At 50.2% G+C, this 12,699-nt stretch overlaps 1 protein-coding gene across 2 annotated transcripts in view; it reads left to right on the top strand.

Moving 5' to 3' along the window:
* Window positions 1-12,699, top strand: part of GCN1 (GCN1 activator of EIF2AK4) — a 102,985-nt gene that overhangs the window by 89,538 nt on the left and 748 nt on the right. For both annotated transcript variants that reach the window (XM_063144199.1, XM_063144198.1), the window contains exons 50-57: window positions 505-618; window positions 2,633-2,863; window positions 3,973-4,166; window positions 5,134-5,248; window positions 6,793-6,889; window positions 8,567-8,715; window positions 10,617-10,724; window positions 11,761-11,979. In XM_063144199.1, the coding sequence (XP_063000269.1) occupies window positions 505-618; window positions 2,633-2,863; window positions 3,973-4,166; window positions 5,134-5,248; window positions 6,793-6,889; window positions 8,567-8,715; window positions 10,617-10,724; window positions 11,761-11,979 (1,227 nt within the window). The remainder of the gene's footprint in view (window positions 1-504; window positions 619-2,632; window positions 2,864-3,972; window positions 4,167-5,133; window positions 5,249-6,792; window positions 6,890-8,566; window positions 8,716-10,616; window positions 10,725-11,760; window positions 11,980-12,699) is intronic.

Genomic DNA, 12,699 nt, shown 5'->3' with positions numbered 1-12,699 from the left:
AAGCGCGCCTGTGAAGATGGCGGGACTGAAAGAAGGGCTTCTCCAGAAGATCTCAAAGCACGGGCAGGCTCATCAGGGAGAATACGTTCTTTCAATAACCTGGACCATGAGGACTGCAAACTTAACGTGAAGCCTGCTCGGAGTCTGGCGATAACTATTTTATCTTTGCTGCCAGGGTACAGACTTCCCAGCTTTGTGGAGTCCTCTGCTGGGGCCTCTCGACTGCTCCAGAAAGTAATGTCCATTGGGGGATGAAGAGGTGTCAGAACAGCCTTCTCCAACCTGATGCCCTCCAGATGTGTGGCACTACAACTCCCAGCATGCTGGGTGCTGCATTGCAGCACACCTTGAGGATGTCAGGTTGGGCAAACCTGTGTTAAAGAACCCAAGAGCTTGGAGGAGGGTGTGTGTGTGTGTGATCGCTCGCCGGGTAAACGTCGCAGGCGCTCTTGAACCTTGCAGTTAGAGGTTTTCACGCTGAGGATTTCTTATTTCCTTCCTCAGAAATTAGATGCCGGCAACCAGCTGGCGCTCATTGAGGACCTTCACCGGGATATTCGCATGGTCGGGAATGACGCTGGCGGGGAGCACGTGCCGGGATTCTGCATTCCGAAGAAGGTAACCGCCGGGGACGCGCCCTGGGGCGCTGGAGCTTTGCGGACGTGCCTGGGCTACCTAACATGTAGATGCCAAAGCAATCCAAAGGCAAAGCGGTAGGAAAAAGGATGTTTTTTAATGTGATAAACCAAATCCGTCGTGTTTTGGACCCTTAGGGTAATTTGTTACAGTGTAAGGGGTATCGTCGACTTCATAACCACCCCCGGACTCGTATGCTCCTATGAGCGTAGGAGACAGGGGTGGGTGGGTTATGAAGTTGGTGATACCCCTTACATTAAAAAAGAAAAGAAAAGGTCACATTAAAAAACATCCTTTTTTTTCTTTACCTTTTTGCTTTTGGCTTTTTGGGGGGCATCTCTTGTGGGGTTTCCTTTTCTAGCTTACGTGTGCCCCGAAGTTGACCGTGCCGCTGTAGGGAGCCATGCATGGCTGTTTTGCCAGCGTGTGCCAGGCAGGCTCTGTTGGAGGCCTTCACCTGCTAGAGCAGCGGTTCTCAACCTGTGGGTCGGGACCCCTTTGGGGGCCGAATGACCCTTTCACAGGGGTCGCCTAAGACCATCGGAAAACACATATTTCCGATGGCCTTAGGAAACTGTATTGACTGAACTATGTCATGTATCATCTTTTGCATTATTAAAGCTATTGTTATGTATTATTTTCATTAGCAAACCATCCCATGACAATGGATCGTGTAGAGAAGAACGAAAATAATTTTATGGTTGGGGGTCACTACAACATGAGGAACTGTATTAAAGGGTCGCGGCATTAGGAAGGTTGAGAACCACTGTGCTAGAGGGAGGCTCCAGGTGTTCAGAGCACACCAGACCTTCCCCCAGGTTCGATTCCTGGCATCGCCAGGTAGGGTTAGAAGGCCTCTTGCCTGAAACCCTTGTCAGTGTCGACAATACCGGGCTAGTTGGAGCAATGGACTTAGGCCTTAGCTAGACCTAAGGTTTATCCCAGGATCGTCCCAGGGTCATCCCTGTTCTGACACATCCCAGATATCCCAGGAGCAGGCAAGGACAATCCCAGGATGATCCCGGGATAAACTTTAGGTCTAGCTAAGGCCTTAGTATAAGGGAACTTCCTACGTTCTTATTTTTATTTATTTTTAATGTAAGCTGCCTTGGGAGAGTATTTAACCTGAAAGACGTGGCTTAGGAATATTTAAAATAAATATAAAAGCACAATGAAGTTTTCGATCAATTAAAACTATATAGATAAAACAGCTGATTCAGTGGCACTATTAAAATCAAATAGCATTAAAAAAAACCCACTCACCTTGGAACCGAAAAGGTCTTTACTGATGGCTTAAAAACCACAGACTGGGTTGATCGCTCCGCCCCAGCCTTTTCCTCCCGAGAGAATGCGAAGAGAAGCTGGGCTGTGGGCTTCCCTGAAAAGACAAATCCTGGTTTATCAGCTGACTAGAGGCTCCTGGCATCTGAAAGCAAATTTACTTTCAAAAATGCATTCGCTACACTTAGACCCTGCTTCTCCTCCAAGGGCTAAAGGCGACGTACGTAGTTCCTTCCTTGGATGAGTCAAAAGAGAGACAGTCTTAAGCAGACTTTTGGAAATTTTAGGAGAAACTAAATTTCTCTGAACGCATCAGGAACAAGGCGTTGGTGCAGCTGTCTCTTCTTTGTTCCAGTTTTTATTTTTACAGTTCTTAGACATTTCTTTTCTGGTTACAATGACCCTTCTCCCTCCTTTTTGTCCTCACAACAACCCTGTAAGGTAGGTTACACTGAGAGGTAGCAATGAGCTTCATGGCCGAGTGGGGTTTTGAATCCAGGTCTCCTCAGTCCTAATGGGACCTCCTGACTGCTGCCCCACACTGGCTTTTGTGCTCAGGAAGACAAACGTAGATGAGAGATCTCCATAAAAAACAGCAACTTCTTCTGCGCTTTTGGCGGCTTCCTCGCCTGCTGGCCGAACGGATGGGAACTCTGGGGCACGTCCAGGTCCCCTCTGGGGTTTTAACAGCTCTGCTTTGATTCCTTTTGCACAGGGGGTGACGTCCATCCTGCCCGTGCTGCGGGAGGGAGTCCTGACGGGCAGCTCGGAGCAGAAGGAGGAGGCGGCGAAGGCTTTGGGCCTTATGATCAGGCTGACCTCCGCGGAAGCCCTGAAACCTTCTGTTGTGAGCATCACTGGGCCCCTCATCCGTATCTTGGGAGACAGGTTCAGCTGGAACGTCAAGGTGGCGCTGCTCGAAACGTTAAGCCTTCTCCTGGCCAAGGTAAGTTCAGGGGTGCTGGGGTGGGTGGGTGGGTGGAGTCCTGAACCTTCTCCGAATGCAAGCCCTGTTGCCACGTGTTTAAAATCATTTGGGAATTAGAACCATCGAATAGCAGAGCTGGAAGGGGCCTACAAGGCCATCGAGTCCAACCCCCTGCTCAATGCAGGAATCCACCCTAAAGCATCCCTGACAGACGGATGTCCGGCTGCTTCTTGAAGGCCCCTAGGGTGGGAGAGCCCACCACCTCCCTACGTCATGGGTTCCACTGTCCTACTGCTCTAACCTTCAGAAGTCAATTTGGGTTGACTGTTTAAAGAGTCATGCCTAAAAGTTACACATTCCCCCCCCCTCCGGTCTGTTAATCACAATGGGCCTGTGGTTCCAGAACTTTTAGGGGCTGCCCCCATAAATGAGGCCTGCCAATGAGTCAGCGGAAGTTACAGGCCTGCTTTCCCATAACACGCTCAAGGTAGTCATTTGTGGCCTGTAGAAGAGGAACCGGTTTTGTTTAATAATGTTTCCGGGCCTGATCACCTGCAGAAGAGGTTTACTCACCAGTGGCGATCAGGACAATGGTTCTTCTCCCTCTTTGTTGTCCTCCAGTGACTGGGAGTAGAAAAGTTTGGCCAGGTGGTATCTCCCAGTTGCCTCCAACAGCATGAGGGCTAGGATCTTACCTTTTAAAACAGGGGTGGGCAACTTGTGGTCCCACCACCCCCTGAAATTCAATGCCCCCCCCCCAAAAAAAGAAATGGCATTCAGAGCTGCTACGGAGCACCGAAAGGGTAAAAATTAATTTGCAAACAAGGTAATTTTGACCCTTTTGGTGCTCCGTAGCAGCTATGGATGCCATTTTTTTTTAAACATTTTTAATTTCCTCCCCCGTTTTGACCCCCCCCCCCCTTTTAAAACAATACTGCTGGTGATCTTCGGATTCAAAGAAGAGCCCCAGTGCTTAACAGTTCTTCATTCTGCTGGGGAATTCTTTTTCTTTTGAATCAGACGAGGGATTTTGATGAGGTGCTGCATGAATTGCGCTCTTAGAGCCATGTGCTCTTGCCCTGCGGGCTCTCCTAGGTGTTTTCCCCCCCCCCCCCCAATCTTGGCAGGTGGGCATTGCCTTGAAGCCATTCCTGCCTCAGCTGCAGACCACCTTCACCAAAGCGTTGCAAGACCCCAACCGCGTGGTCCGCCTGAAGGCAGCGGATGCTCTGGGGAAGCTGATAGCCATCCATGCCAAAGTCGACCCGCTCTTTACGGAATTGCTGAACGGCATCCGCACCAGCGAAGATTCTGGCGTCAGGCAAGTGACACAGCCGTTGCGGAAGGAGGACGTGGCAGCTGAAGTGGTGGTGGGCGGGGACACATTCTGGGTTTCTTAGCATCTTCTCCTGAAAAGGATGCTGTTTCTCAGTCAGGGGAGGAGGACGTCTTGTGTTGGGGCAACTCCTCCAAACAACTTTGAGGCAGGATGTCTAGGCACTCCGGGAACGTCTATGGAGAAGAGTTCCGTCCCAGTTTTGTCCTGCCTGTACTGAGCAAGGAGGCCATCCCACTGCTATCTAAAGCACTGGTTTTCGCCCCCCCCCCAAAAAAATACTCCCTTCCCCCATGTAAATTGGATTAGAGTAGTCAGGTGCAGGAAGGCTGCTTAGTTTTCTAATCCAGTGGTCCCAGCTAGCGCTGAGACAAATTGGTTGGTTGGGGGACATGTTTGTGAGAATCAAAATGCCTCCCTCCTACCCCAGCAGTTTTTCAGGGATTAGACCTTTGTTCCTCCTCCCTTCTGCCAATTCGGGGTGCGAGGAGGTCATGTCCCTTCTCTGCTTTCTTTGAAACAAAGATGGCAGCTAAAATGGAGGCGGCTGCTGCTTCCTTCATGACTTCTGGACGGCTTCAAAGTTCCGGATCAATTAGGCAGTTCACATATCACCAGATTAAGTCGTTACCTCTTGATTTGGATCAGCACCCCTCTGATCCAAGACGTTTTGGTGCCTGTGGAAAATCCCCAATGTCGTCTCTTCTCTCCTCTGAACCCTGCCGCCCCAAACTCACGTGGGGCACAACCTATCAGGAAGTGATTCAGAGGACGGAGCTTGTGCTGGAGAAGTCCCTGATAGGTTGTGCCCAGAGGCCAGATTTGCTGGCTTCTCAATCATCTTTCGGAGTCTGCATCGCGGTAGGACTGGGTCCAGTTCGTCTCGATAGCTTTCTCTTTTGGGGAGGAGGTGACAGTTCCTGACTCGCTTGTACTTGTTGCTGCTTTTCAGGGACACCATGCTGCAAGCCCTCCGGTTTGTAACTCAGGGCGCTGGTGCTAAAGTGGATGCTGCCGTTCGGAAGACTATTACCACGGTGCTTCTAGGCATGTTGGGCCATGACGAGGTACTGCTTGGCGGAAGGTGGTCTGTGCCTCATGGATAGGTCCCGGGATCCATCCCTGCCAACTCCAGTTAAAAAGGGAGGTTTGGTAGCAGGGCTGGGGAAGGACCCCCGACTCAGGCCTTGGAGACCCGCTGCCAGATGGAGTAACAGGGAAACAGCCGTAGCGGAAAAGCGCCTGCCTGCTTTGCATGCAAAAGGGTCCCAGGTTCGATTCCCAACATCTGTGGAAATGTAGAGTTGGAAAAGATACCTGAGAACAGCTACTAGTCAGTGTAGGTGATACGGAGCCCGGCTCTGTAGGAGATGGATAGTTAAATTATGGAACTCACTACCACAAGATGTAGCGATGGCCACCCATTTGGATGGCTTTAAAAGGGGGTTGGATAAGTTCCTGGAGGCAAAGGCTATCCATGGCTACTACCCTGTTTCCCCGAAAGTAAGACATCCCCCGAAAATAAGACCTACTTCCAGTTTTGCCTCTCGCTGTAATATAAGGCATCCCCCCGAAAATAAGACCTTTTTTTTTGTTCAACAATAAATGTGTACCGTATTCTTCATGGAAAAATAAGACATCCCCTGAAAATAAGACCTAGCGCATCTTTGCGAGCAAAAATTAATATAAGACACTGTCTTATTTTTGGGGAAACAGGGTAGCTCTGATGGTTATGTGCTACCTGCAGTATCAGAGGCAGTAAGTCTGTGTGCACCAGTTGCTGGGGAACATGGGTGGGAGGGTACTCTTGCACCCGTGTCCTGCTTGTGGGTCCCTGGTCAACAGCTGGTCGGTTCCGGTGAGAACAGGGTGCTGGACTAGATGGACTCTCAGTCTGATCCAGCCTGGCTCTTATGTTCTTAATGCAGAGAACCTTTGATACGATAAAACACTATCTGGCCTACCCTATACATTACTGACGTAAGGGTCTCCCAGGACAGGACCTCAGCCAGGTTCCACACCAGTTCAGCACCACTTGATGCTCGAAGAAGGCAGACAAGGAAGCCGTCTCTCATCGTACCTTTTATCCCCCTAGTCCTGGCAATTCACTACCACAAGATGTAGTGATGGCCACCCATTTGGATGGCTTTAAAAGGGGGTTAGATAAATCCCTGGAGGAGAAGGCTATCAAGGGCTACTAGTCCTGATGGTGGTCTGCTATCTCCAGTATCCGAGACAGGAAGCCTATATACAGCACTTGTTGGGGAACATGGGTGGGAGGGTGCTGTTGCACCACGTCCTGCGTTGTTGGTCCCCGGCTGGCGGCTGGTCGGCCCCTGTGTGAACAGAGTGCTGGACTAGATGGACCCTCGGTCTGATCCAGCAGGGCGCTTCTGATGTTCTTATGGATATATAATTCTATACAGATTTATTGCGATTTTATCCTGCGCTTCCTTCAAGGAGCTCAGGGCACCACGGATGCTTCTTTTTTCTCCTCTCCACATGGCAGGTCTAAAGAAATCACGGTGTGTGTGTGTGTGAATATGAATATTTCTGTTTCTGGAAATCTTCTGTGTCAACTTAAAAGAGCCCACTCTTTTTTCCTTGCCAGGATGCCACCCGCATGGCCTCAGCAGGCTGCCTGGCAGAGCTGTGTGCATTTCTATCGGAAGAGGAGCTTGGCAGTGTTCTCCAGAATCATCTGTTAGGTATGCCTTGGTGGACCGGGACGAAATTGTTCCAGGGGGGTGGGGGTGGGGGTGGGGAAGCGCTCCCCCTATTTATCACCATCCACTAGACCTCTCAGTATCCCCTAGGACAGCGGTCCCCAACCTTTTTGGCACCAGGGACCAGTTTCATGGAAGACAATTTTTCCATGGGTGGGGGGTTGAGGGGATGGTTTTGGGAAGCCACGCCCGCCCCCCCACTCCAGCATCCTGGCTTCGCTTTGGCTGGCTGGGGGAAAGCAGCTCACCTGCGCGGCCCGGTTCCTAACAGGCCACGGACCGGTCCCGGTCCGCGGCCCAGGGGTTGGGGACCCCTGCCCTAGGAGGCAGAGAGCATTATTGCGATTCGTGCATGCCCACAATGAAAGCAGACTTTAAAAATTTGCCGGCATGCTAGGGGTTGATTTGGTTTGAATGCTCTAGATATTTTTTAGTAAGGGTTTTATTTTATTTTTTTAAAGAGAAAAGCAAAATAAAATAGGCAATGCTCACTATTGCTTGTGTATTTCAAGTTAGAAACAGAGCCCCAAACTCAAAGATGCAAGGAAGGACTTCTTCACACAGTATACAGTTAAACTATGGAACTCACTACCACAAGATGTAGTGATGGCCACGCATTTGGATGGCTTTAAAAGAGGGTTGGATAAATTCCTGGAGGCAAAGGCTATCAATGGCTACTAGCCCTAATGGTTGTGTGCTGCCTCCAGTATCAGAGGCAGAAAGCCTGTGTGCACCAGTTGCTGGGGAACATGGGTGGGAGGGTGCTGTTGCATCATGTCCTGCTTGTTCATCCCTGGCCGACGGCTGGTGGGCCCCTGTGTGTGAACTGAGTGCTGGACTAGATGGACCCTTGGTCTGATCCAGCATCAGGGCAGTTCTTAAAGATGATAATTCCAGAGTGTTTTCTTGCGTATTTTTTGTTCGTTTTTTCCAATCCCCTGCCTTTCTCCCTTTTAAAATTACAAAACAAATATTGAACTCAGATGCAACGGTCTCCTTTTTTGTTCTTGCTCAGTCGACATTTGTAAGAAATAAAAACCATTTCTCTTGAAAGTCATCCACAAAGAGCAAGTTCTGTGCCCTTTTCCTTCGTGTCGAAATCTTGTCCGTAACTAAAGTCCCCCACCTTTTATCACACCAGCCAGCCATGGGCGGCAGATGCTTGCATATAATTTGGCTATTAGTAACAGAAATATTACTTCCCTGGTCATTTTTGCTCTGCCTCTGCATCTAAACACCCTAACAAGACTCTGATGGGCTCTAAGGAGATGATGTGGATCATAACCGGTGTAATAAATTTGGAATCTCCTTGTGCAGGACCGCCTGAGTTGGCGGGAGGCACGATCCCCAAAGGTGCTAGAACGTGCCTTGAGCTTTCCTACGTCCCCCCGGCAATAATCTGGACGTGATTTATATTAAAGCAGCTCAGCTAGAACCAGGTGCCCTCTCCTTACAGGAGATTTCTGTGATGATGTTTGACCGATTTTGAAAGTCTGGTGGGAAAGGCAAGGTAGAAACCTTAAACGGATTTGCATCTTGACTTGGAAATGCTGACACAAGCGGGGGGGAAGCCGTGATCATCTTTGTGGGAAATCGAAGCAGGTTTTAAGAGCTGATTACGTGAGTCAGCTCAGGAACTCTCTTTCTTTTGTTCTGCAGCGGACGTCTCCGGCATCGACTGGATGGTGAGGCACGGCCGCAGCCTGGCACTTTCTGTGGCCGTCAGCGTCGACCCCAGCAGAGTCTGCGCCCCCAAATACTGCAACAGCGTCCACGAGATGATCTTTAGCAATACCCTTGCGGACCGAGTAAGTACCCACCTCCCTATTTCTCAACGGCTTTTCATTATGCCTTAAATCAAGGAGACTCTGAACGACCTTATAGAATTATTATTATTATTATTATTATTATTATTATTATTATTATTATTATTATTATATTTATTTGTATCCCACCTTTTGCCCAATGCTGGGCCTCAAGGCGGCCTTACAAAGTTTAAAATATACATTGGGGGGGGGGAGGGAAACAAAACCATAAACAATTAAAAAAATACACAACGAAATTAAAAGACATTAACATAGATGGAGGGCCAGATTATTCTCCAAAGGCCTGCTGGAACAAAAAAGTTTTAGCCTGCTTCCGAAAGCCCTTCAAGGAGGGAGCCAGCCTAGCTTCCCCGGGAAGAGAGTTCCAGAGCGCACTGGAGCAGCCACCGAGAAGGCCCTCTCCCATGTTCCCACCAGCAACGCCTGTGAAGATGGCGAGACTGAAAGAAGGGCTTCTCCGGAAGATCTCAAAGCACGGGCAGGCTCATAAGGGAGAATACGTTCTTTCAAATAACCTGGACCCGAGCCATATAGGGCTTTATAGGTCATAACCAGCACTTTGAATTGTGCCCGGAAACAGACGGGAAGCCAGTGGAGCTGTTTTAACAGGGGAGTTGTTGTGTGCTCCCTGTAACCAGCCCCGGTCCACAATCTGGCTGCAGCTCTTTGAACCAGCTGGAGTTTCCGAACACTCTTCAAAGGCAGCCCCACGTAGTGCGCGTTGCAGTAATCCAATCGGGATGTAACTAAGGCATGTGTCACCGTGGCCAGGTCCGACATCTCTAGGAACGGGCGCAGCTGGCGCACTAGCTTTGAATAAGCAGGGTTGTACGGCTCAGACTGTACCACTTCAGAATGTCAGGGTGTGTGTGTGTGTGTGTGTGTGCTTTCATGTATTAAAAGCCCCTCTCTGACGGTAGAAGCTGGCGTCTTCCTAACATCCCCATTTTTCCATGCAGTGAGTCCATCTGTTGTCATGACCCCCACCCCAATTAGGGAGCATTGAAACACGTGATTCCCCAATCCACATTAGGAACAGTGCAGTCCTCGAATCCTGTCCCGTATTCATCTTTTGTACCAATCCACAAAGACGGATCAAACTGGAAACTGTACGCAGGGAGTAGCAGAGCCAATGGTGGAGCTGGGGGGCGGAGACAGGAGAGTAAATGGAACGACAGTGAGGGGGGGCCGTGGTTCATCATTTGCAGACAGACCCGGGTTCAACCCCTAGGCTTTCCAGTTAAATGGATCTGTTGTAAGACGGCTGGGAAAGGCTTCGGCCCGAGACTAGAGCTAGAGCTGCTACCAGTCAGAAAGGAACTGCATGACCTGGCCTCAGGGAGCGGCTTCTGTTTTTTGTTTAGGATGCAAAGAAAAGGGCCCCGAGTTAATCCCCCTCTCAAAATAAGAGGTTTGTCTCATTGTGCCTGAGCACTTTCAGATCAATGTGAATGGTAACGGACTGGGCGTTTGTGTGCCAGCCACAATAACCCTCCAAAACAGGGCTTAGTGAGGCCCATAAGGAAGCCCACACGTCTTGAGGAGAAACAGGGTGAATTCACACCTTCGTTGTCCGCATGGGATTCCAGCATGGGTGGAGGAGGCATTGCGTATCAGCTGTACCCAGGGAGCTTTTGTGCGGCTTCTTACCTGAAGGCACAATCCTGTTCATGCATTCCGGTGAAAGGCACGGAGCCAGAAATGAGGTATCTTGGAATGACCAGGCACATACAAAACCAGGCCACACCACGAGAACTGTGTTGCAGCGGACAGCCTGCCGCTGTCGCGTGCGTCGGCAAACCTCACTGCAAGTTCTCAGGCTCGCTCTTGCCCTGCTGCCGATGGTCTTGAAGTTCACCTCGTGGCCTCTTTTTGCACCACAGATTCCAATCGCCATCAGCGGCATCCGAGGGATGGGCTTTCTGATGAAGCACCACATCCAGGCCAACGGGGGGAGCCTGCCCCCCAAACTCTCCAACCTCTTCATTAAGGTGAGTCCCCAAGACGCGGCCTTCCAGGCGGGTGGGCCGTCGGAGCGCCGCTGCGTTCTCAGAACCCGCCCAGTAAGATCCTGGGTGAGGGCGGGACTTCTGTGCTGGGGGGTGTGCTTGTCCATTTAGGGGGCTCCGTCCTTGTTGAGGGCGGTTGCGACACTAGAACTGTGTGTTCCCTCTGATGGTGACATCCAGTGATAGGTTGCTGCTCTCATCTGCCCACGGGATGCAGGACTTTCAGAGGTTTCAGATTTCCAATGGGGGGTAATGGGGTGCGCCTGCATTTGGACCGGTAAAGGGTCGTCTTGAAGCTTGTGGAGTCACTGAAAACAGATCCCTCGTTAGCTGTGAAATGGAATTAGATTTTCCTCTTGTTCTTTAATCACCAATTGCCCTTCCTGCTGCAAATAGACAGTCTTATATATCACCTGCTCTTATATATCACCTGCTCACTGCCTCTCCTCCCCTGCAAAAAAATTCTCTACTCAGAAGCCTCGAACGCAGTGGGAGCAGGGGTGGGTGGGCAGAGGCGTGGGAGCGGAATCTGTGCCAACTTCCACATCAGCAATTCCTTGACAACAAGCCGATGCGAAAAGGGTTCCTTGAAGCTAGAGAACTCCAAAACCGCCGTTCCCATCACCAGCCAGTAGTCCAGTTACAGAGGCCTTCTCCTCTCTGTTCCACCAGGAGGCAGGACTTTCCCTCTAAAACAAAGACTTGGCAGACGGCAGAGGGATGGGCCGGGAGGCGTCTCCCCTGTTTCCTTCAGCCAGTCTTTCTGCTGCTTCCTCCCCAGCAAATGGTAGTCTTGAAGCCTAATCCTGTCTAATTGTATTTTACAAATTAAATTGAAATTATGGATTCACATTCACATTTTTTTTTAAGTAAGAAAAGGTGCCTTGCAGAGTCTCTTCTGTGCCAGGTTTTCGTCTCTTAGGAAATTCTTCCTTGGCGTATTGAATTACATTAGTCAGTTGAATGAATGGGGGTAGTCTACTGTCAATCAAGGCTGCTTGTCTTTTGTTCCCTGCAGTGTCTTCAGAATCCATCCAGCGACATCAAATTAGTCGCAGAGAAGATGATCTGGTGGGCCAATAAACACCCTCTGCCTCCTTTGGATCCCCAGACGGCTAAACCAGTCCTCAAGGCACTCCTGGACAATACGAAAGATAAGAACACCAGTGTGAGAGCCTACAGCGACCAGGCCATTGTTAACCTCCTGAAGATGAGGGAGGGCGAAGAAGTACTTCAGGTATCATCTCACCTTGGAGGAATCGGCCCTGAATTGCCAGGACTGGGGGGTGCGGGGGTGTAAAAGGTACGATGAGAGGCGGCTTCCTTGTCTGCCTTCTTCGAGCATCAAGTGGTGCTGAACTGGTGTGGAACCTGGCTGAGGTCCTGTCCTGGGAGACCCTTACGTCAGTAATGTATAGGGTAGGCCAGATAGTGTTTTATCGTATCAAAGGTTCTCTGTATTAAGAACATAAGAGCCAGGCTGGATCAGACCAAGGGTCCATCTAGTCCAGCACCCTGTTCTCACAGGGGCCAACCACCTGTTCAGGGACCCACAAGCAGGACACGGGTGCAAGAGCACCCTCCCACCCATGTTCCCCAGAAACTGGTGCACACAGGCTTACCGCCTTGGATCCTGGAGGCAGCACATCACCATCAGGGCTGGTAGCCCTTGATAGCCTTCTCCTCCAGGAATTTATCCAGCCCCCTTTTAGAGCCATCCAAATGGGTGGCCATCGCCACATCTTGTGGTAGCGAATTCCATAGTTTAACTCTGCGCTGTGTGAAGAAGTCTTTTTATTTGTCCTGAATCGCCTCATGCTTTCTCCATCCCTAAAACACCTGTCGCTGAAAAACTGCCCAAATCTCTCTTCCCTTTCCCCATTCCCTGATTGCATCCGAATAGTAGGTGGTGGAGCTGGGGGATGGAATTTTGTTCATCCGTAGTTTTAATATCGAG

This window comes from Elgaria multicarinata, chromosome 18 (assembly GCF_023053635.1).
Source record: "Elgaria multicarinata webbii isolate HBS135686 ecotype San Diego chromosome 18, rElgMul1.1.pri, whole genome shotgun sequence".
Classification (NCBI taxonomy): Eukaryota; Metazoa; Chordata; class Lepidosauria; order Squamata; family Anguidae; genus Elgaria; species Elgaria multicarinata.
The sequence above is the reverse complement of the archived record's forward strand: the minus strand, read 5'-3'. Positions and strand labels throughout refer to the sequence as shown.